This window comes from Saccopteryx bilineata, chromosome 6 (genome assembly GCF_036850765.1).
Source record: "Saccopteryx bilineata isolate mSacBil1 chromosome 6, mSacBil1_pri_phased_curated, whole genome shotgun sequence".
Lineage (NCBI taxonomy): Eukaryota > Metazoa > Chordata > Mammalia > Chiroptera > Emballonuridae > Saccopteryx > Saccopteryx bilineata.
Genome location: NC_089495.1, coordinates 157,800,704 through 157,823,414, shown reverse-complemented (window position 1 = coordinate 157,823,414; position 22,711 = coordinate 157,800,704). Strand labels below are relative to the sequence as shown.

The following is a 22,711-nucleotide window of genomic DNA, read 5'->3' as shown; positions in this document are numbered from 1 at the left end:
GCGATCCAAGACAAGAGGCGTGATATTTTTTAGTGCCTCTCGCTAAAGGGGCGGGGGCAACTTCTGATTGATAGAGCCTCCATATTCAGGGATAAACGCTAACAAGAAGGACTTGGCAGATAATAAGGTCTATACTACACTAGTCGTAAGCAGAGACTAGTGCCTCTTCTTCCCTGCAAAAACAGGCTACAAAGTGTGGAAAGCCTGGGTTGAGAGGTCCAACTAAATGATAGGCGCTGAACAGTCACCTTGACAACAATTGACTCCCACCCCCGCCTGATTACACTGGAGGCCCTGACTGTCAGAGCCTTTCCCAAAGCCTTGCACTGAGTGGGGATAGAGTGGGGATTTCCCAGCTCTTTGAGCCTCTTACTCCCAAGGCAGAAGCAGTTGCAGCCTTATAGCTGGATTACCAGGCTGCTAATTCAGAAAGGGGGGACTAGGAGAGAGAATCCAGGAAAGCAAACTCTCTCATCGTTGGACCCTGCAAACGCCAACAAGCCTTTACTTCCAGCAAGACTAAAGCCAATTATATGATATTGCCATAGAATCCCATCAACTGCAAATCCCTACCTAAGAGTGACACAGGGGCAGAGCCTGGGGTACAGAGTCACCGACCAGGAAGAGGGAGAGAAAAGAAAAAGGAAGAAGTTAACCTCTCAAAATCAAGAAAAACCCACAGACTTTACAACTTGATCCACTAATTTTGTTGTTGTTGTTGTTGTTGTTTGTTTCTTCTATCTTTTTGCCTTTATTTCCTCCACCTCGGTCCTTCTATTCTCTGTCCATCTTATGCTTCCCCTTTTTTGAACTACACTACTCATGAGTGTTGCATTTTATTTCTTTTCTTCATCCTCACCCTCCTTTAAGGTTACACTCCAAAACACTTAACTCTCACTCTCTCCTCTTTTGTTTTTTTTTTTTGTCTTGTTTATTTTGTTTTTTTCTCTTCCTATTTTATTTCTTCCTTTGTTTTTCTCTTTTTCTTATTTTTTCCTTTTTATTCGTTTTTTCTTTTCTCATTTTACTTTCCTCTCATATAATCCTCAATCATAAACTAATTAGTTAATTTGGGACTCAAGGCTTTTTTTTGGCTTTATTTCTCTTTTTTGCTTTTGTTTTTATTTTTTTTCTTGTTTGTTTATTTTTGTGGCATTTTGGGTCCTCCCAACCCAAGGTCTCCATTGTATTTAGTCTTCGCTCCACTTAATACAACAGATTTTTACTTATTATTTTTATTTTTTCTTCTTTATTATTCTTTTTTGGTCCTTTTTTCTGGTTCCCTCTTATCCCTCTCATTATATCTCTTAGTTGACCATCACTTACAAGCAAATCATCTTATGCTTGTCTAAGATTTTCTTCCTTTTTTTTTGCATTTAGTAGGTCCCTACTTCCTTTTCTTTGCCCCTTGAACTCTTCACCCCAAATCAGGCCCTCCATCATAGGCACAATATTTCCCTGAGGAGGGGAGAGGAGGGAAAGAGAAGAGAGAAAAAAAGGGGGAAATAATAAATTATTACTGTTTTTTTTTTGTGGGGTGTTTTACCTTTTTTTTTTTTCTTTTTACTCTTTATTAATTCTAATTAGTGCTATCAATAAGACCACCCTCAGATGCCGATAAGAAAGAGGAAATCGAATATTATGGATACAAAAGAAAGAGAGGTAACACAAATAGATGGGGAAAAATCTATGGAGAAAAGACTTAACATATTGGAAGCCTTGGAGCTAAATGACAGAGAATTTAAAATAGAAATCTTAAAAATACTCAGAGATATACAAGAAAACACAGAAAGGCAATATAGGGAGATCAGAAAACAACTCAATGGACACAAAGAATATATTACCAAGGAAATTGAAACTATAAAAACAAATCAAACAGAAATGAAAAACTCAATTCACGAGCTGAAAAACAAGGTAACAAGCTTAGCTAACAGAACAGCCCAGATTGAAGATAGGATTAGTGAAATAGAAGACAAACAACTTGAGGCACAACAGAGAGAAGAAGAAAGAGACTCAAAAATAATAAAAAACGAGAAAGCCCTACAGGAATTGTCTGACTCCATCAGAAAGAATAACATAAGAATAATAGGTATATCAGAGGGAGAAGAGAAAGAAAATGGAATGGAGAATATACTCAAACAAATAATAGACGAGAACTTCCCAAGCCTGTGGAAGGAACTAAAGCCTCAAATTCAAGAAGCAAACAGAACACCAAGTTTTCTTAACCCCAACAAACCCACTCCAAGGCACATCATAATAAAGATGACACAAACCAATGACAAAGAAAATATTCTCAAGGCAGCCAGGGAAAAGAAGAGTACAACATATAAAGGAAGGCCTATTAGATTATCATCAGATTTCTCAGCAGAAACTCTACAAGCTAGAAGAGAGTGGACCCCAATATTTAAAGCCCTGAAAGAGAGGAACTTTCAGCCAAGAATACTATACCCATCACAGCTATCCTTCAAGTATGAAGGAGATATAAAAACATTCACAAATACAGAAAAGATGAGAGAATTTATCAACAGAAAGCCCCCACTCCAGGAAATACTAAAGGGGGTTTTCCAACCAGATTCAAAGAACAAAAGAAAACAACACCACAAGTAACAGCTCCACCAAGAACACAATAAAACCAAACTTAAACTGTGACAACAAAGGAAAAAAAGGGGGGAGAGGATGGAGATTAACAGTAGCAAAGGATGATGAAGTGCAGAAATACTTATAAGATAGGGTACTACAATGAATATGGTAGGTACCCTTTTCATTACTTAATGGTAACCACCCTTAAAAAAACCACCACAAAAACACTTGACTTAAAAAAGGTAGCAACAGAGGAAAGAAGTATGGAACACAAACAAACAAAAACAAATGATAGAAAAACAAAAGAGAAGAATCAAACTAGATACAAAACTAACAGAAAGCAATTTATAAAATGGCAGTAGGGAACCCACAAGTGTCAATAATTACACTAAATGTAAATGGATTAAACTTACCAATAAAAAGACACAGAGTAGCAGAATGGATTAAAAAAGAAAATCCAACTATATGCTGCCTACAAGAAACACATCTAAGCAACAAGGATAAAAACAAATTCAAAGTGAAAGGCTGGAAAACAATACTCCAAGCAAACAACACCCAAAAAAAAGCAGGCGTAGCAATACTCATATCTAATAATGCTGACTACAAGACAGAAAAAGTACTCAGAGACAAAAATGGTCATTTCATAATGATTAAGGGGAAGTTGAATCAAGAAGACATAACAATCCTTAATATATATGCACCAAACCAAGGAGCACCAAAATATATAAGACAGCTACTTATTGACCTTAAAACAAAAACTAACAAAAATACAATCATACTTGGAGACCTCAATACACCGCTGACGGCTCTAGATCGGTCATCCAAACAGAGAATCAATAAAGACATAGTGGCCTTAAACGAAATACTAGAACACCTGGATATGATAGACATCTACAGGACACTTCATCCCAAAGCGACAGAGTATACATTTTTCTCTAGTGTACATGGAACATTCTCAAGAATTGACCATATGTTGGGCCACAAAGACAATATCAGCAAATTTAGAAAAATTGAAATTGTACCAAGCATATTTTCTGATCATAAAGCCTTGAAACTAGAATTCAACTGCAAAAAAGAGGGGGAAAAACCCACAGAAATGTGGAAACTAAACAACATACTTCTAAAAAATGAATGGGTCAAAGAAGAAATAAGCGCAGAAATCAAAAGATATATACAGACAAATGAAAATGAAAATACGACATATCAGAATCTCTGGGATGCAGCAAAAGCAGTAATAAGAGGAAAGTTCATATCACTTCAGGCCTATATGAACAAACAAGAGAGAGCCGAAGTAAACCACTTAACTTCACACCTTAAGGAACTAGAAAAAGAAGAACAAAGACAACCCAAAACCAGCCGAAGAAAGGAGATAATAAAAATCAGAGCAGAAATAAATGAAATAGAGAACAGAAAAACTATAGAAAAAATCAATAAAACAAGGAGCTGGTTCTTTGAAAAGATCAACAAAATTGACAAACCCTTGGCAAGACTCACGAAGGAAAAAAGACACAGGACTCAAATAAATAAAATCCAAAATGAAAGAGGAGAGATCACCACAGACATCATAGAAATACAAAGAATTATTGTAGAATACTATGAAAAATTATATGCCACCAAATACAACAATCTAGAAGAAATGGATAAATTCCTAGAACAATACAACCTTCCTAGACTGAGTCATGAAGAAGCAGAAAGCCTAAACAGACCAATCAGCAGGGAGGAAATAGAAAAAACTATTAAAAATCTCCCCAAAAATAAAAGTCCAGGCCCAGACGGTTATACTGTTGAATTCTATCAAACATTCAAAGAAGTCTTGGTTCCTATTCTACTCAAAGTCTTCCAAAAAATTGAAGAAGAAGCAATACTTCCAAACACATTTTATGAGGCCAACATAACCCTCATACCAAAACCTGGCAAGGATGGCACAAAGAAAGAAAACTACAGACCAATATCTCTAAGGAATACAGATGCTAAAATACTAAACAAAATACTGGCAAACCGAATACAACAACATATTTAAAAAATAATACATCATGATCAAGTGGGATTCATCCCAGAATCTCAAGGATGGTTCAACATACGCAAAACGGTTAACGTAATACACCATATCAACAAAACAAAGAACAAAAACCACATGATCTTATCAATAGATGCAGAAAAGGCTTTTGATAAAATACAACACAATTTTATGTTTAAGACTCTCAACAAAATGGGTATAGAAGGAAAATATCTCAACATGATAAAGGCCATATATGATAAACCATCAGCCAACATCCTATTAAATGGCATAAAACTGAGGACTTTCTACCTTAAATCAGGAACAAGACAGGGTTGTCCACTCTCTCCACTCTTATTCAACGTGGTGCTAGAAGTTCTGGCCAGAGCAATCAGACAAGACAAAGAAATAAAAGGCATCCATATCGGAAAAGAAGAAGTAAAGCTATCACTTTTTGCTGATGATATGATCCTATACATCGAAAACCCGAAGGACTCCACAAAAAGATTATTAGAAACAATAAACCAATACAGTAAGGTCGCAGGATACAAAATTAACATACAAAAGTCCATAGCCTTTCTATATGCCAACAATGAAATATTAGAAAACGAACTCAAAAAAATAATCCCCTTCACGATTGCAACAAAAAAAATAAAATACCTAGGAATAAACATAACAAAGAACGTAAAGGACCTATATAATGAAAATTACAAAGCATTGTTAAGGGAAATCGAAAAAGATACAATGAGATGGAAAAATATTCCTTGTTCTTGGATAGGAAGAATAAATATAATCAAAATGGCCATATTACCCAAAGCAATATACAAATTTAATGCAATTCCCATCAAAATCCCTATGAGATTTTTTAAAGAAATGGAACAAAAAATCATCAGATTTATATGGAACTATAAAAAACCCCGAATAGCCAAAACAATCCTAAGGAAAAAGAATGAAGCTGGGGGCATTACAATACCTGACTTTAAACTATATTATAGGGCCACGATAATCAAAACAGCATGGTATTGGCAAAAAAATAGACACTCAGACCAATGGAACAGAATAGAAAGCCCAGAAATAAAACCACATATATATGGTCAAATAATCTTTGATAAAGGGGCCAACAACACACAATGGAGAAAAGAAAGCCTCTTCAACAAATGGTGTTGGGAAAACTGGAAAGCCACATGCAAAAGAATGAAACTCGACTACAGCCTGTCCCCGTGTACTAAAATTAATTCAAAATGATCAAAGACCTAAATATAAGACCTGAAACAATAAAGTACATAGAAGAAGACATAGGTACTAAAATCATGGACCTGGGTTTTAAAGAACATTTTATGAACTTGACTCCAATGGCAAGAGAAGTGAAGGCAAAGATAAATGAATGGGACTACATCAGAATTAAAAGTTTTTGCTCAGTAAGAGAAACTGATATCAAAATAAACAGACAGCCAACTATATGGGAACTGATATTTTCAAACGACAGCTCAGATAAGGGCCTAATATCCAAAATTTACAAAGAACTCATAAAACTCAACAACAAACAAACAAACAATCCAATAAAAAAATGGGAAGAGGACATGAACAGACACTTCTCCCAGGAAGAGATACAAATGGCCAACAGATATATGAAAAGATGCTCAGCTTCATTAGTTATTAGAGAAATGCAAATCAAAACTACGAGATACCACCTCACTCCTGTTAGATTAGCTATTATCAACAAGACGGGTAATAGCAAATGTTGGAGAGGCTGTGGAGAAAAAGGAACCCTCATTCACTGTTGGTGGGACTGTAAAGTAGAACAACCATTATGGAGGAAAGTATGGTGGTTCCTCAAAAAACTGCAAATAGAACTACCTTATGACCCAGCAATCCCTCTACTGGGTATATACCCCAAAACCTCAGAAACATTGATACGTGAAGACACATGTAGCCCCATGTTCATTGCAGCACTGTTCACAGTGGCCAAGACATGGAAACAACCAAAAAGCCCTTCAATAGAAGACTGGATAAAGAAGATGTGGCACATATACACTATGGAATACTACTCAGCCATAAGAAATGATGACATCAGATCATTTACAGCAAAATGGTGGGATCTTGATAACATTATATGGAGTGAAATAAGTAAATCAGAAAAAAACAAGAACTACATGATTCCATACATTGGTGGAACATAAAAATGAGACTAAGAGACATGGACAAGTGTGTGGTGGTTACCAAGGGTGGGGGGGGGAGGGAGGACATGGGAGGGAGGGAGGGAGAGAGTTAGGTGGAGGGGGAGGGGCACAGAGAACTAGATAGAGGGTGACGGAGGACAATCTGACTTTGGGCGAGGGGTTTGCAACATAATTTGATGACAAAATAACCTAGACATGTTTTCTTTGAATATATGTACCCTGATTTATTAATGTCATCCCATTACCATTAATAAAAATTTATTAAAAAAAAAAAAAAAAGAAAAAAAAAAAAAGACAAAATATATTATGGCCAGTACGTTACTCTGTGTAGTCATTTTATGAAAAGATCTTTTTTACTGTTCTTTCTGTTGTTATTCCTACAACCACATTATCATTATAATTTTGTTACTCATTTCATGAGAATAATTTAGTATTTTCCCTTCCTTTTTAAGGTAGATTTTGTTGCATAAGTGGACATTTTGTAGGGATAATAACAACAACAATATTTGCATACTCTTGTACATATGTTTTCTCATCAGTAGTGCTATTAACATTTACTGCACACTATGATGCAAAAAACCTGGAAAGTTAAATTGGTGTGAGAAAAAGCTCTTAGCCCCACATTACTTACAATGTAATTGAAGACAGCGTGTAAGTAAAACTATATGAACAAGATGGTAGCAGGTGTGAAGTGAGATCATTTTGTCTGGGAGAATGAGAGTTTTACAGAATAATTGGGTTTTGGTCAAGTTATCTTGAAGCAAGAGTAGAGGCATAAGCTGACAACACATGACAGAGAACATCACAAAAGTAAGAAACTCAGGAAACAATTGCCTTAAATAGTGATAGAAATGATGAGTAAACTTCTGACATTAAAGCAGGTTAAGGCTACTAGTCAGTAGTATAATTGGAGAAATGGAGTGAATGTATAATTAAGTAAGACATTTTTACCAAGTTTATCTTTGATCTACATTTATTTATTCGCCCACAAATTCTAAGCCATTAAGAATACATTCTGAGGCCCCGGCTGGTTGGCTCAATAGTAAAGCATCAGCCTGGCGTGTGGAAGTCCTGGGTTCGATTCCCAGTCAGGGCACACAGAAGCACCTATTTGCTTCTCTACCCTTCCCCCTCTCTTTTCTCTATTTCTCTCTTCCCCTCCTGCAGCCAAGGCTTGATTGGAGCAAAGTTGGCCTGGGCGCTGAGGATGGCTCCATGGCCTCTGCCTCAGGTGCTAGAATGGCTCCAGTTGCAAAGGAACAATGCCCCAGATGGGCCGAGCATCACCCCCTCGGGCATGCCTGGTGGATATTGGTTGGGCGTATGCGGGAGTCTGTCTGTCTCCCTGCTTCTCATTTCAGAAAAAAAAAAGAATACATTCTGATAATAATGTTGAGATAACGGAGTATGGAGCTAAGGGGGTATTTGGGGCAGCGAGAGGCCCACTCTGCAGAGTGCATGGTTTTCTGGTCACTTTACTATACATCTGAAACTGGTATGAAATGGTAGTGAATGTAAACTGGGGTTGAAAAAAATTTTTTTTTAATAAATATAATGCAAAATAAAAAAACGCTTTCTTCCAAATTTATAACAAAAATATTTTAGGTATTTCAAAAGAGAAAAGAATATGTCATGAATAATTTTTTTTTTTTTGTATTTTTCTGAAGGTGGAAACGGGGAGGCAGTCAGACAGACTCCCGCATGCACCTGACTGGAATCCATCCGGCATGCCCACCAGGGGGCGATGCTCTACCCATCTGGGGCGTTGCTCTGTTGCAACCAGAGCCATTCTAGCGCCTGAGGCAGAGGCCACAGAGCCATACTCAGCACCCGGGCCATCTTTGCTCCAATGGAGCCTCGGCTGCGGGAGGGGAACAGAGAGACAGAGAGGAAGGAGAGGGGGAGTGGTGGAGAAGCAGATGGGCGCTTCTCCTGTGTGCCCTGGCCGGGAATTTAACCCAGTACTCCCGCACGCCAGGCCGACACTCTACCACTGAGCCAACCGGCCAGGGCCTGTCATGAATAATTTTTATTACTTGCCTCCTTCAGTATTCTGGTGTAGTTTCTAGAACAGTCTGTTTCTCTTCCTCCAACTTCTACTACCAGATTTTTAATCATCATGGATTCTGCTAAACCGTTTTGTATTTCCTATTTAATCCATATTTGGTAGGATAAATAAAACTTAATTCCTTGATTTTTTTCTTTTAGCATTGAGACTGTTGGGGAAATCTGGCTTAAATTTGAACAGAAAAATAAAAGTAAAATTTTAAAGAATACATGACATACATAGGCTTGACATTAATTTTAAAAAATTCTTTAGCCTGAGCTGGATAGCTCAGTTGATTAGAGCATTATCTGGAAGTGCAGAGATTGCAGGTTCTATCCCCATTCTGGGCACATACAGGAACAAGTCAATGCCTCCCTCCTTTCTCTCTCTCTAAAGTCAATAAATAAAAATTAAAAAAAAAAGATTCTTTAAGTTAAATTCCCCAAAGTAAAGAACTGTGCAAATAAATATGACCATACAGCCTTTTTCCTCCCTGTCCCCCTATTGTATCCTTCACATCCCCCCACCTCACCTGCCAAAACGAACAGCTGGGATGAGGAGAAGCAGTTGTACTTCGTCACCAACCTAAAGGAGCAAGCAATAGGTGAATATGAAGACCTTAGAGCAGAGAACCAGAAAACAAAGAAGAGTGACAAAATTAGGCAAGAACAAGATGAAGTTGTTAGAAAACTGTAGGAATGTCAGAAAATTTCTCACATCGTTATAGAGGTAGTTGAATTTATGCAGAACCGTTTTGAAATAGAGAAGACTTGTCAAGAAAGTGCTGAAGCTTTGGCAACAAAGCTAAATAAAGAAAATAAGACATTGAAAAGAATCAACGTCATATATGGTAAGGTGACCAATCATCCTCCTTTAGAGAGGACAGTCCTTCTTTTGTAAGTTCTGTCCTCCCTTGAAAAGTGTCCTCCTTTTAGATATTGGAAGACTAATCTATAAATGTCCATATTCGATCAATGCAGAGTCGATCCATTGCGTGTGATGTGACATATTTGTATCTAAATGAGTACTTTTTTCTTACAATTACTATTAAAATTAATAGGCATATAAGCATAATTATAATATAAAATATTACAAATGTTATTATGCATTTATCATTTTATAATCTATTATTGTTGCAATAAATAAATAAAATGTTTCTTTTATTTACAATATTGTTTTCTTCAATTAATTTTTGTCCTATTTTTCATTGTAAAAAAATTGGTCATCTTATACATGAACAACCTGGAACCTGATATAACAACTGAAGAGAAATATTGATAATGAAGATTCAGTTACAGACCCAGAGGTTACTGCTGAGAATTGTCTTAGTACAGTATCAGAAGCAAATCAAAGCCTGACCAGGTGGTGGTGCAGTGGATAGAGCATCGGCCTGGGACACAGAGGACCCAGGTTTGAAACCCTAAGGTTGCCAGCTTGGGCACAGGCTCATCCAGCTTGAGTGTGGGCTCACCAGCTTGAGCATGGGATCATAGACTTGACCCCATGGTCACTGGCTTGAAGCCCAAAACTGTTTTGAGCAAGGTGTCACTGGCTCGGCTAAAATCCCTGATCAAGGCACATATGAGAACATATGAGGAAACAATTAATGAACAACTAAGGAGCCACAACAAAGAACTGATGTTTCTCATCTCTCTCCCTTCCTGTCTGTCCCTCTCTCTGACTCTCCCACATGCCAAAAAAAAAAAAAAAAAGAAGCAAATCAAAGAACTTTGAGATCATACTGTATTTGTTCAGAAGGAAAAGAAAATATCACCAATTGAACTGGAAAATCTGAAGTGCAAAATTACAGAAGTTATTGAAGAAGTATGTATCTTAGGCCAGAAAGGCAAGACCATTAGTGTGTTCATGGCATTTCGGGACTGGCCCTGTTAAAAACTTGCCATTGGGAGCCGATGTCTGACATATGAACCAAGATCCAGTTTTAATCTCCTATTCTCCCCTCTCTTTCAGACAGATCAGGTATAGAAAATAAGATATTGAACATTCATATACCCACTACCTAGCTCAATAAATAAAACATTAAAGCAGCATCGAAGTGTTCTCTACTGTCCCTCATATTTCACTATGTAAGAATAGTATCTTGAATTTAAATCATACACATTATTGCTGCTGGTCAAGAAGTGTTTTACTTCTCCAGTGGGTGGCGGGCTCAGTTGGGAAAGTTTATCCTATCCTCTTATACCAACACAAGCATATATGATAAATGGTAGAATGGGTTCAAGTAGGTATTTGGAAAATCTTTTTCTTTTCCTTTTGAATTATCTTTAAGAACAGGAGTATATAATTGCCTTTCTTTGCACAAGGCTTCAAGAATCAGCCTTTGCAATCTTAATTTAACTTGTGTCAATGGCTCTCAGATTCTATATCCCAGAGCTTTCCAATAAATGTGCTATAGCACCTTGATAGCCCTCAGTGGTTTACAAGATGCCACGGTATTGATCCCTTCAGCAAGCAGCCTCATCCAATTACCTCAGTTCCCATACACATACTGTCATTTTCTCAAGGGCCATAATGTGAAAGAGGTTGGGAAACTGCCCCCCAATTCTCCAACCCCGGTTGCTTTTACTTATTGTGCCAAAATATCCTAATTGAATGGGAAAAAGGATGATATTTTTGAAATGACATTCCTGTTGGACATTTTATACCAGTTACTAGCTGAAACCAGAAACAAAAATATAGCTTATACTAAAAGAACTCATCTCAGAAATTATCCAGAGTGCTGATGGAGTCAGAGTCCCTTTCAGGACCATTATCTTAGTTTCTTCCTTGAGTGTAACTATAGCAGAGAGACAGGAATCACATGTTGATGCATTCTATTCCTCATTTATGATTGATTATTGATGATTCTCTCCCTCTTACTTAGGGGTGTGATTGGAAGCCATTATTTTTAATGACTGTTTCAGTCATCTGAAAAATATAAAAAACAAAACAATGAACATCTATATGTCTACTATCTAGCTTACTACATAAAATACTAAGGGAGTGTTGGAACCCTGGACTCTTTCTGTCCTTAATTGCATTTCTACAAACAACCATATTTCAAACTTCAGTTTTATCATTGCAATGCAATGTAATTACATTTGTCTATAATACATAGCATTTCAACTGTTTTAAAATTATGTAACTATATCTGCCTTTTTTAATTCCATGTAATACATATGAAATTTATCCGCTTTGATACTGTTATTGGAACAAGCCAGGGTTTGAGTTGTCCTTGCTGCTAATCAATCACAGAGATGGATCCAATTGGTATAAGAGTGTTTTTTATTCAAATGGACAGCAACCTGAGAGGGAAGGGAGCCTAGAATGCATTCAAATCCTGCCTTAATAGTTTTCACTGATTGACCAGTTAACATACTTTGGGGGAAGGTTAGGGATTTATTGAAGAGCACACAGTCATGCAGCAGCACACAGGAGGTGGGAGTCCAGTTTGCAGGAATGTCTCCCTGACAATTCTTCTGATGTTAGCACAAATCCAATTAGCACAGGTCAATCAGTGGTCTGTTTGGCAATCCATTTGGTGGTGCATTTGGAGGAAGAGCTGGGGCCTGGTGCTTCTGAGAGCCATTTGTGTCTCTGGGGACCATCTGCAAGGGAGACTGCCTGCTCTCCTAGGGAGACAAAGTTAAGATTTAAGAGTAATGAACTAAGAGTCCTAATTATCTCTAGAGCCTTAACTTTTTTTTTTTTTTGACAGACAGAGAGAGTCAGAGGGGACAGTTAGGGATAATCAGGAAGGGAGAGAGATGAGAAGCATTAATTCTTTGTTGCAGCTCTTTAGTTGTTCATTGATTGCCTTCTCATATGTGCCTTTATGGGGGGGAGGGGAGTACAGCAGAGTGAATGACCCCTTGCTCAAGCCAGTGACCATGGGCTCAAGCTGGTGAGCCTGCGCTCAAGCCTGAGGGGCTTGCGCTCAAACCAGTGACCTCGAGATTTCGAACTCGGGTCCTCCAGGTGTCCCAGTCCGACACTCTATCCACTGTGCCACCACCTGGTCAGGCTAGAGCCTTAACTCTTTATAGAAAATTCTGTGACTAAACCCTTACAAGAAACTACTGTGATTTATCCCTCCTCTCCTAATCTTCAGGCTCCTCCTAGATGTTTGCTTATAAAGAGCCTTCCTAGGCCCTCCTGCAAAGACAAACTTCTTACCAAATTTCAAAGAGGAAGGCCAGGTAGTTATTAAGCAAGAATAGCAAGCAAATTAACTATTTTCTAACCCCAACAACACCCGTAGCTTTATATTCTTTTCGAAAAACTGTCTGTGATAGTCTCTTCTATTGACAGATAGTCTCTAGTTTTGGAGGACTCTTATCATATGTATTTTATTTAAGCTAAAAGTCACCCACATCGAAAGTATTTATTTAAAAAATTTATGTATGTTCTACTTAAGCCAAATAACAAAATTTAAAACAAATACCAAAATTGTAAAAAAAAAAAAAAAAAAAAGAAAAGAAATGTGACCATACAGAAATCTAGAGGAAAACCTGGAATGCTAGTGTTGGGGGTTTTTCTTTCCTTTTTTTTTTTTGGTTTTTTTGTTTGTTTGTTTTTCTTTCCTTTACGGAAACTTTTGAAGAACAGTTAGGTCACTTTAGGATAATACAACTCAAAATACCAGTTTATGTTTTTAGCAAAAATAAGAGTGGCACAGAACGTCTCAAGGGTATTATCCACTTCAGGTCGTTTATGAAATTCAGAATCTGCCACTTTCCCAGACTCTCAGGGGAACGTAAAGCATCCTCAACGTCCAGATGTCCCAGGTGGTTGTTGATGGTGCACCGAGGCCGCAGTCAGGAAAACGAGGTCACTACACCCCAGACACTGCGGAAGGGGCTGTGGCGTGAACCTGAATGCAGTCCCGGCGAGAACCGTTCAAATGCCGGGAAACAGAAAAGAACGGATTCTGAAAACGAGCGGTGACCCGGAGAAGCAGCTGCGGGGAGGGCCGCAGGGCAACATCGCACGGGATCAAACTCACGCCCGAGCTCCTGAATTCAAGCTTGTGGTTTGTGCCTGTGCCTCCCGGGGGAGCGCGGGGACGTCCCCGCAGCAGAGTTACAGGACGCAGGGCCACCAGGACGCCAGAGCTCGGCGCGCGCATGCGGGCTCCGGGTCACAGCGCGCCCCGCCCCGTCGGAGCCCGGCCGCTGGAGTGCCGTGGGGTGCTCGCGGCGGAGCTGCGGGAGCGCGCGCGTCCGCGGCCCCGTCCGTGGGAGCCCCGCCCACAGGTGCATTCGGCGGGGGCGGGGCCCGGCTTCCGGCGCCGGGCACCTCTGTCTCGGGAGCGCTGCCATTGCTGCGGCTCTGGGGCGCGCTGGGGCCCGCGGCGGGGACGCGCGTGCAGGGCCGCGCTCTCACTGACTTCTCGTAGCTCTGCCACCCGAGCGGTCTCTACAGACCTAGAGCGTCCCGGGCGTGACTACGCTGCGGCCCCGGCCCCGGCTCGAGGTGAGGACGGCGTCCAGGGCCGCGATGTGCGAGGCTCAGCCGGGGGACACCGTCCATGGGTGATGGAGGGGTCAAGCCCAGCGGCCGCAGGCAGCGGCGGGAGGGCCAGCTCGACTGGTGGAGGCGTGCAGGCTGCGAGCATCGGGCGGAGGCCGCGCGCTGAGCGGCCCCGGGACCCGCGAGCAGCCGTGGCGACCGCGAGGCCGCGTCTCAGCGGACGCGGTGGTGTCCCCCCGGGGCGTCGTGGGGGGCGGGCGATGCGGGGAGGTCCGTTTGCCTGCGCGCGGCTGCCCCTTCGGGAGTCTGCTCGCCTTCCTAGGGGCGCGTGCCTCTCGGGGCCGTGCCTGCTGGGGGGTGGGGGGGGAGTGCGCGCGTCCCAGGACAGGATTTAGGGCGAAATACTCCGATTCTTATAAAGGAAAACTCTAGGCGTGCAAACATTTCACGCCTACAGGAAAGCATGGGGCTCGGTACGAGGCGATAGCAGCCCGAGGACGGTCCGTCCCGGCCCCTGCCGCTTAAGTGTACATTTTATTTTTTTAAAAAACTTATTGTATTGATTTTAGAAAGAAAGAGAGGGCGGGAGAGAGAGGGAAGAAAGGGACGTTGATCCGTTCCCGTATGCACCGTGACCGGGATCGAACCGGCAACCTCCGCGCTTCGGGAGGATGCTCTGGCCTGCCGAGCCGTCCGGCGGGGGCCGGTGTCCATCTTAAATACGTGAAGCCTTAAAGAAGGAAGGTGGTCCCGTTTGCTCTCCTTCCCGGCTGTTCCGAGGGGACTGAAGGGGAGGAGGGGCGATGCTGCTCTCGCAGCTGGGAGCCAGGTTCGTTGTTCATATCCATTTATGGCGACAGCCGCCCCGGGAGGTGGGGTGTTGCTCCCCGGGTGCGGCCGCGGAGGAGGGCGGTAAGGCGCTCGGGAAGGGCGCGGACAGCTGCAAGGGAGAGCCAGGCTGAGCTTGTCCCCCGCGGACGCCACGCTTCGCAGCTGGTTCTCGGTACTGCTTGTGCGCCCGGGGAGCGCTGTGCCGGATGCTTAGGAGGGGACTCCGTACGGGAGCACGGCGTCAGGCTAGGGGTTCCAATGGGGGTCCTGGGGTTCCAATGTCACCAACAAGGCGCTCCTCCTTGAGGAGGGGCTGTTTTAATCGTGTTTGCCTGAGCGCGGGGTTTCCTATAGGGACCTCGTACGTCCGAGGAAAAACAAACAGCTGTTCATTTCCACATTGTTTGAGGGCGTCTCATGATAGACGCTAAACTGTGCGCCGAGATGAAGACAGCCCTGGTGTTTGAGATGGTCTCATGGAAAGCGTTTTGTAACGTTTTACTAAATGGTCCTCTTCACTGGTGTGTGAATTGATGGGATTTACATAGATTGAAGCGCAAGCTTTGAGGGTCCATTTAAGAAGAGGTGTTGGATCACTTCTCAGGGAGCGTTGATTTGTTCCGTTCCCATTCAACAAGGAGGACTGCGGTAAAATTTAGGTTAAATCATATGGGTAAATTACTGTTTTGTTGTGTCATTACACGACCTTCAGTAAGTTTTGAAATAGTGGAGAAGAGAGCACTTACTCTTCCCAGTTAAGTTACAAGGCTTGATTTATGTTGCTTTTATTGGTTGAGAAGCCATGTGGGCAGGCTTTCTTTTAAAGTCATCTGCCAAGTATGTTCTTAATCTCTTCCTGAAAATTAATGTTAAAAGTACAGGGTGGGGCAGAATTAGGTTTTACAGTTGTTCGTAAAATAATAGAACAATTAAATAATACAAGAATAAACTTTTGTGTACTCACAACTGTAACCCTACTTTTACCCCATTAGTACCAGATTCCATTTAAGCTTTTATGGCTCAGCGTTCTAGTGAACACAGTCTTCAGTTTAGAACTGAAATAGCACGTTGTTGAAATATAACATGACATTCGGCACAGCTGTGTACCTACATATATACAGGTAGGTGGGTAAAAGGGAGAATGGGACATTCTGGAAATTTCTGATAGTTTCAGTTTTCTCAGTGAAGGAATCAGATCATAATCCCAGGGTGATGCTGCAGGTGGACCCTTGGGAGGGCTAGGGATTTGGGAGAGCGAGCGCACTAGTGAAATACACAATTGCCAAGCAATTGAACAATCACACGTAGGTATGAAAAGCCCAGTAGAGGAAATATGGGTGCACAAGATAGAGTGTCTAATTTGATTTTGCACAATACTAGGTACTTCACAACCCATTTCTGTTGCCTGTCTTCACAGTGTTGTCTGGAGCAGATACCTGCACCCTTTGTCCTAATTCACGTTGCTGGTGCCTCTGACATATTGCAGGTATACTTATTCTTTATGCAAGGTAAGCCCTTTTGGGAGTCTAGCTTTTCCATTCTTTTTTCTCTGCCTGGAATTTCCATTCCAGTCTTTTACAAGCTCTTTCCCCCAGTTGCACTTATCACATGAAATTTTGTCTATCTGTAAAGTCAGTACTAACAGTGTTTAACTTATTTTTGTCATTATGCTTAGTGCGTAAATATCTCAGTAAATGTTAAATGAATGTGCCACTTTTATTCTTTCTTATTCCTTTAATCTATAACAGGGGTCAGTAGACTTTTTCTGTAAAGAGCCAGATAGTAAATATTTTAGGTTTTTCACCATCTGGTCCCTGTTTCAGTTACTTAGCTCTGCTGTTGTAGCACAGAAACAGCCATAGACAATACAGAAATGAGTGAGCATGGCTGCATTCCAATAACATTTTATTTATAGATGTGAAATTTGAATTTCATATCATTTTAACTGTTAGGTTGGGTTCAGGGCTCCTTTAAATCCAGTGCCCCTTTAAATTCAAATTATCCTCACCCAACTTCCTACTAGGGCAACCTTCTTTATTTAAGGATCTCCCTCACCCGACCTCCCCCTCCCTGTAAGCAGCTACCCCTCAACCCTGGCAACGTTCTAGGAAACATCCTTGGGACAAAGCCATCTGGAGGGACATGAGGGTTGGGAAAGGGAGACAGTCTATGATCAAGGCAACAAACTGAAATATGCTAATCTGAGCATGTCCAGGTGCACCCAACCCCATGCGAGCAAATGCCTGCAGCAACCCCTGTATCAGACACCCGCTTCCTTCAGCTCTCCACTGGCACCACTAGGGTCTCAGCTCATCTGTTTTACAGATGCGGAAATAAACTTCTGATGCATATAAAACTCATCGGGCTGTGCATCCCTCCTTAGGCGGACCTAACGTTAACATGTCACAAAATATTTATTGATTCCTCTCCCCTCAGTTATTAAAAAATGTGAAAAAACACTCTTAACTTGGCTGTACAGAACAGTCTGAATGTAGCCACCACCTCCTCCTCTGTGATTTGCAGAGCGTTGAATTATAGGCACTCTCAGCAGGCCTCAATAAAATAATTTGTAGGAAGGTGATACTGGTTGTATTACTACCATTGGGATAGCAAAGCAAAGATAAGTATAGCAGTCTTTTTTGTCAAGGATCTCATAGTCAAATTCAAGATTAAAACATGTAAACAAATAAATAATGATAGGGTTTGGTGACTACAATTACAGTTCATTTACTGGATATAGGTGTGGACCGAAGGAGTGGTCCTGAGCTTTGCTTGGGTGGGCCAGAAGAAGTAATCTCTGATAGTCATCTGTTGGAGATAGGGAACATTTTCAGCTGAGAGCTTTTCTGAGAATCTTTAAAACTTGCTAAGGTGATTTTACCAGGTTGTTGTGAACATCAGGATGATTCAGTTTCTATATTTTATAGGATATAATCTGAATTCATGTTTCTCAGAAATAAAACATTCTGAGAAGTAAAAATTAATACATTACAGAGGATTTTTTCTAACAATTATTTCTAAAGGTCTTATACATTTTGTATTGTTTTGAGGAAGCTGAAATATGTTTCATAGCATGTTAATGTAATAATATTTCTTTAATAAATAAATGAAATTTTGATAGTGAATTTCAGATTATGTAACTTCTAATCTTTAAGTCAATTATTAATACATTAGAAAAGAATGGTGGGCTTTAGTGGGCTTTCAGTTTTCTTGCATTTATTAAATTTAGTATGAACTATTTTATCTAGGAAAATATTCATCTAGGAATGTTAAATATTTGATTTAATAGCTTTAATTATGTTAGGTGTTTAAAACTTACCTAATTATTATTATTATTTTTTTTAAATTTTTATTTATTTATTCATTTTAGAGAGGAGGGGGGAGATAGAGAGAGAGAGAGATTGAGAGAGAGAGAGAGAGAGAGAGAGAGAAGGGGGAGGAGCAGGAAGCATCAACTCCCATATGTGCCTTGACCAGGCAAGCCCAGGGTTTTGAACCGGCAACCTCAGTGTTTCTAGGTTGACGCTTTATCCACTGCGCCACCACAGGTCAGGCCCTAATTATTATTTTAAGCTGTATAGTAAACTTAATGAATTCCCAGGTATGCTGTGAAGCAGTGGAAAGTAACTTCAATTTAAAAAAAATTTTGTACCCTTATTTCTGTGTCTTTGTCATTGCTCTTCAGTGGTTCAGAATTGGGTTTGTTAAAGAGTTTAAAGGTAAACTTTTGAGTCTGAGTTATCTCAAGTATTATAAGTTTTCCAAAAATTATGATAGGTTAAATTATGCCATTGGAAGTTGTATTGTATTTCAACTGTCAATTTGTACTTTCAAGAATCATCTAACATGCGTTGCAAAAGAGAAGGTCTAATATAGGTTGGCTACTCAAAAAGCTGCTCTTTAATGTTGTATGGTCCTCTCCACCATTTTCAACTCTACTGTGTGCTTGAGTTCACTAGTGAGCAGACTCCTGGATATTGTCTGCATATGTGGGGCAGGCCAGGCATCCTTTCTTGCCTTTTCCTTTTATTCTTTTGAACACCCCCACTTGCTAGAGCACTTTAAAGAAAAGTAAATGTATTTATTGATTTGAGAGAGAGAGGAATGGGGGAGAGAGAGGGAGAGAAACATCAGCCTGCTGCTCCACTTATTTATGTATACATGGGTTGACTCTTCATGTGCCCCAATTGCAGATCAAACCCACAAAGTTGGTGAATCAGGATGATACTCCCACCGACTGAGCTGTCTGGCCAGAGCACTGGAACACTTTCTAAATAGCTGCTTTAAAGTTTTTGTCAAATAATTCCAAAATCTTGGCATTTGGCTTCTGTTGATTCCCACTTCTTAAAAGAGTTGATATTTTCCACATGCTTAATTTGCTAAGTAATTTTGGATTGTATGAGACTTGGAGTTTTGTTTTAACCCTATGGAGAGTGTTGATATTTTCTTTTAGCCTGCTATCAAGCTGGTTAGGTTCAGGTTGCAGGTTTCTACTCACACTCTTTAAGCTGTGGTTCTAATTTCAGTTGTTTTCAAAAGCCTTTGCAATGCAGTCTGGATCTGACCTGTGTGTGCCACAGGACACATAGTTGTCAGGTCTGTATCTGGGCAGTGGTCTGACGACATCTCTTCAGTTCTTCAAGTCTGTGGTACCCAGAATAGAATTAGATCCATGTATGCCCACTTTGGGGGTTAGGCCAGGAGTTAATAAATAACTTGACTGTATTTCTTTCCTGAGCTCTTTTTTATTTGCTCTCCCTGCTACTATCCTCTTTTCCATCCTCCAGCTAATTTTTTTGCATCATTGGGTTACACACTTCTGCAGCCACATCCACTGCACCCAGGGCCTGGTAGCGGGAAGTAGAGAGGAAAGCAGTGGGGTTTGGCTCCACTCTTTTGGAACCATAGCTCCACTTAGTGGAGAGAAAGGTTTCCCTGCCTCAGCGTTTTGGCTGTATTAAACTTTTTAAAATTAGATTTTATTTATTCATTTTTGGAGAGAGAGAGAGAGAGAGAAGGGGGGAGGAACAGGAAGCATCAACTCCCATATGTGCCTTGACCAGGCAAGCCCAGGGTTTCGACCCAGGGACCTCAGTTTTCCAGGTTGACACTTTATCCACTGTGCCACCACAGGTCAGGCATTGGCTGTATTAAACTTTAGTTATTGCAGTTTGACACTACTATTGTAGGATTATTTGGAGACAGGGACACAAGAAAAAGTAGAAAAGAAATAAAGGTTGATGTCCTGGTGCCTACTTCCAGTACATGCCAGAGAAGAAGTGGTAAGCTCACTTTGGTCATGTGGCAGTTATAATTCTAGTTCCCTCTTGTTTCATATGCCACTGTTTGCTTTCCAGGGTCTTTAAATTGCATTCCATGCATGCCCTCCAGGTAGGAGAGACAGCTTGGAGTATGCCTAAATCCACTTAGCATGAGACAGAGACATCTGTCTGTTTTGCCATTAAAAATGGCATGTTCTTAACTGTGTGGTTTCAGTTTTTATTTTGTTTTTAAACTCCCCTCCCCCACTCTTAACAGACTGATCCTGAAAACATGGCTACTGCAATTAGGGAGGTGGGAGTCTGGAGACAGACCAGAACACTCCTACTAAAGAATTACCTAATTAAATGCAGGACTAAAAAAAGTAGTGTTCAGGTAAGTTAAATATTTTTCTTATGCCTTGTTGCGGTTTATTCTGTGTTCCATCTTTAAGAGGTGTTTATTTTGCTGGATACATTTTTATTAATGTTACATTTTTAGGTTTCTTTAATTTGCTTGTGAAATAAAATAGCCACAATAAAGTACCTAAATTATCTATTTTATAAATGTTAAAAATTCTAATGACTCCTAAATTTAATTAATTTCTGATTTCAGTGCTTGATTTTGAAATTTAAGCCATGCATTTTCTAACTTTCATGGCATGAAAAATAAATCGAACAGACAACTTTGTGGAACATTATTTCACAGTTGATTCCCCGTAACCTCCCATCTTTTGGACTCCGGATTGAATTGCCTAACATTACCATAACGATGTCATATATTTGTTTAAAGTAATGTTTTAAAGCATACATTACTTTAAAAGGCAAAAGAAAGAACTCTGGCTAACCAGTTAATAATAATTTTAAAGGATGAAAATATGTTTATCTTCTTATGAAACGAGCAGAACAATTAAATAAAAAAGATGAAATAATATATAGCTAGTTCATCCCTATTAAAGTGGACTATTGAATTTAACTGAGTGTAGTTTTAGAAATAGAAATTTAGGTATAATTAAAACATGAGTTTTATTTTAGAATTAAAAACATTTTTATGGTGATCCCTACTAGGGATATTTGGTAAGTTATTTAAATAAAGTTATATATGAGTAAATATATTAGTAATCTAAGGTGTTTAAATACATTTCTCTTTTAATTTATTATGAGACTTGAATTTTAAAATATTACAGTAAAACTTAATGTCAAGGAAAATTAATATGCTTGTTGGGTTAGGTGAGGTGCTCAATACAATGCTCAATACAAGATTTCTTTTAGGATAAAATTGCTTTTACTTTTTGCACTGAAGAACCAAATTTCTCATGTTTTTTAGTAGTAGTAATTATATTATTTGCATAGAAATCTTGATGAACTTATTATACTTCATAATCATTTTGTTTCCTTTATTATAGGAAATTCTTTTTCCACTATTTTTTTTATTTTGGTTAATATTAATTAGCATGATGCATCCAAATAAGAAATATGAAGAAGTGCCTGATATGGAACTTAAATCTATGGACAAATCTATTCTCTCTAATCTAATTCTTGGATATACTCCAGCAACTAATATTACAAGAAACATCATGCAAAAGGTTTCTACTGATCACCTTTCTGATGGTATTATGAGCTTATATATGTATTCTATCTGTTACAGAAAACCTCTTCAGCATTTTTCTGCTTGCTTTATTGCATAACTAATGTGGTTTTTTTTTAAATTTGGTTGATTTTAGAGGTACAGAAGAGGAAGGGAAAGAGAGAGAGAGAAGCATTCATTTGTTATTCTACTTAGTTGTGTGTTGTTTGTTTGCTTCCCATATGTGCCCTGACCAGGTGTTGAACCTGTAACCTTGGTGTTTTGGGACAATACTAACTGGGCTAACTGGCCATGGTCTAGTAAATACAGTCTTAACACTTAGAGACATGCCCCTTCACCAAAGCATAGTTATATAACTATATCAAATGATTAAAATAATTTGATTCTTTTCCTTTATTTTTTTTTGGTGAAATTTTTATTTATATTCTTGGTAATAGGAAACATTTTTTATGTTTTAATTGTTTATATTTAATTCTTAGGCCATTTATTAAATAAGTATATTTCTACAGAGTAAGAAATTTGAAGGGAAATTTCATTTTGATTCTGTCTCATGTAATAATTAAGCTGTAAATATAGGATCATGATTATAAAGCAGTATTCTTTTCAGATTGCTCTTCTCATTTCTGGAGGTGTATAGTGTGAACTGAAGAAGTACTTAGCTTGGAGACTTTGTGGCGAAGTACCGAAGCCTTGTTTCTCAGTTTGTACTTGTCACATGGAAATGGACTAGAGAGCTGAGCAAGCAGTGAGGTACTAATG

General features: G+C 39.6%; 1 protein-coding gene across 8 annotated transcripts in view; it reads left to right on the top strand.

The window, feature by feature from the left end:
* Positions 1-13,978: 13,978 nt before the first annotated feature.
* The window catches only part of ABCA5 (ATP binding cassette subfamily A member 5), an 81,863-nt gene continuing 73,130 nt past the window's right edge, over positions 13,979-22,711 (top strand). For 2 of the 8 annotated variants that reach the window (XR_010726315.1, XR_010726314.1), the window contains exons 1-4: positions 13,979-14,278; positions 16,524-16,614; positions 20,645-20,761; positions 21,771-21,975. Coding sequence is in view for 5 of the 8 variants with exons in the window: in XM_066238016.1 (XP_066094113.1) it covers positions 20,660-20,761; positions 21,771-21,975 (307 nt within the window). In the remaining 3 variants the exon portion in view is untranslated. Of the gene's footprint in view, positions 14,279-15,083; positions 15,105-16,523; positions 16,615-20,642; positions 20,762-21,770; positions 21,976-22,711 lie in introns of those variants that run through there. The other 6 variants (XM_066238018.1, XM_066238014.1, XM_066238016.1 and 3 more) reach the window with 5 other exon arrangements.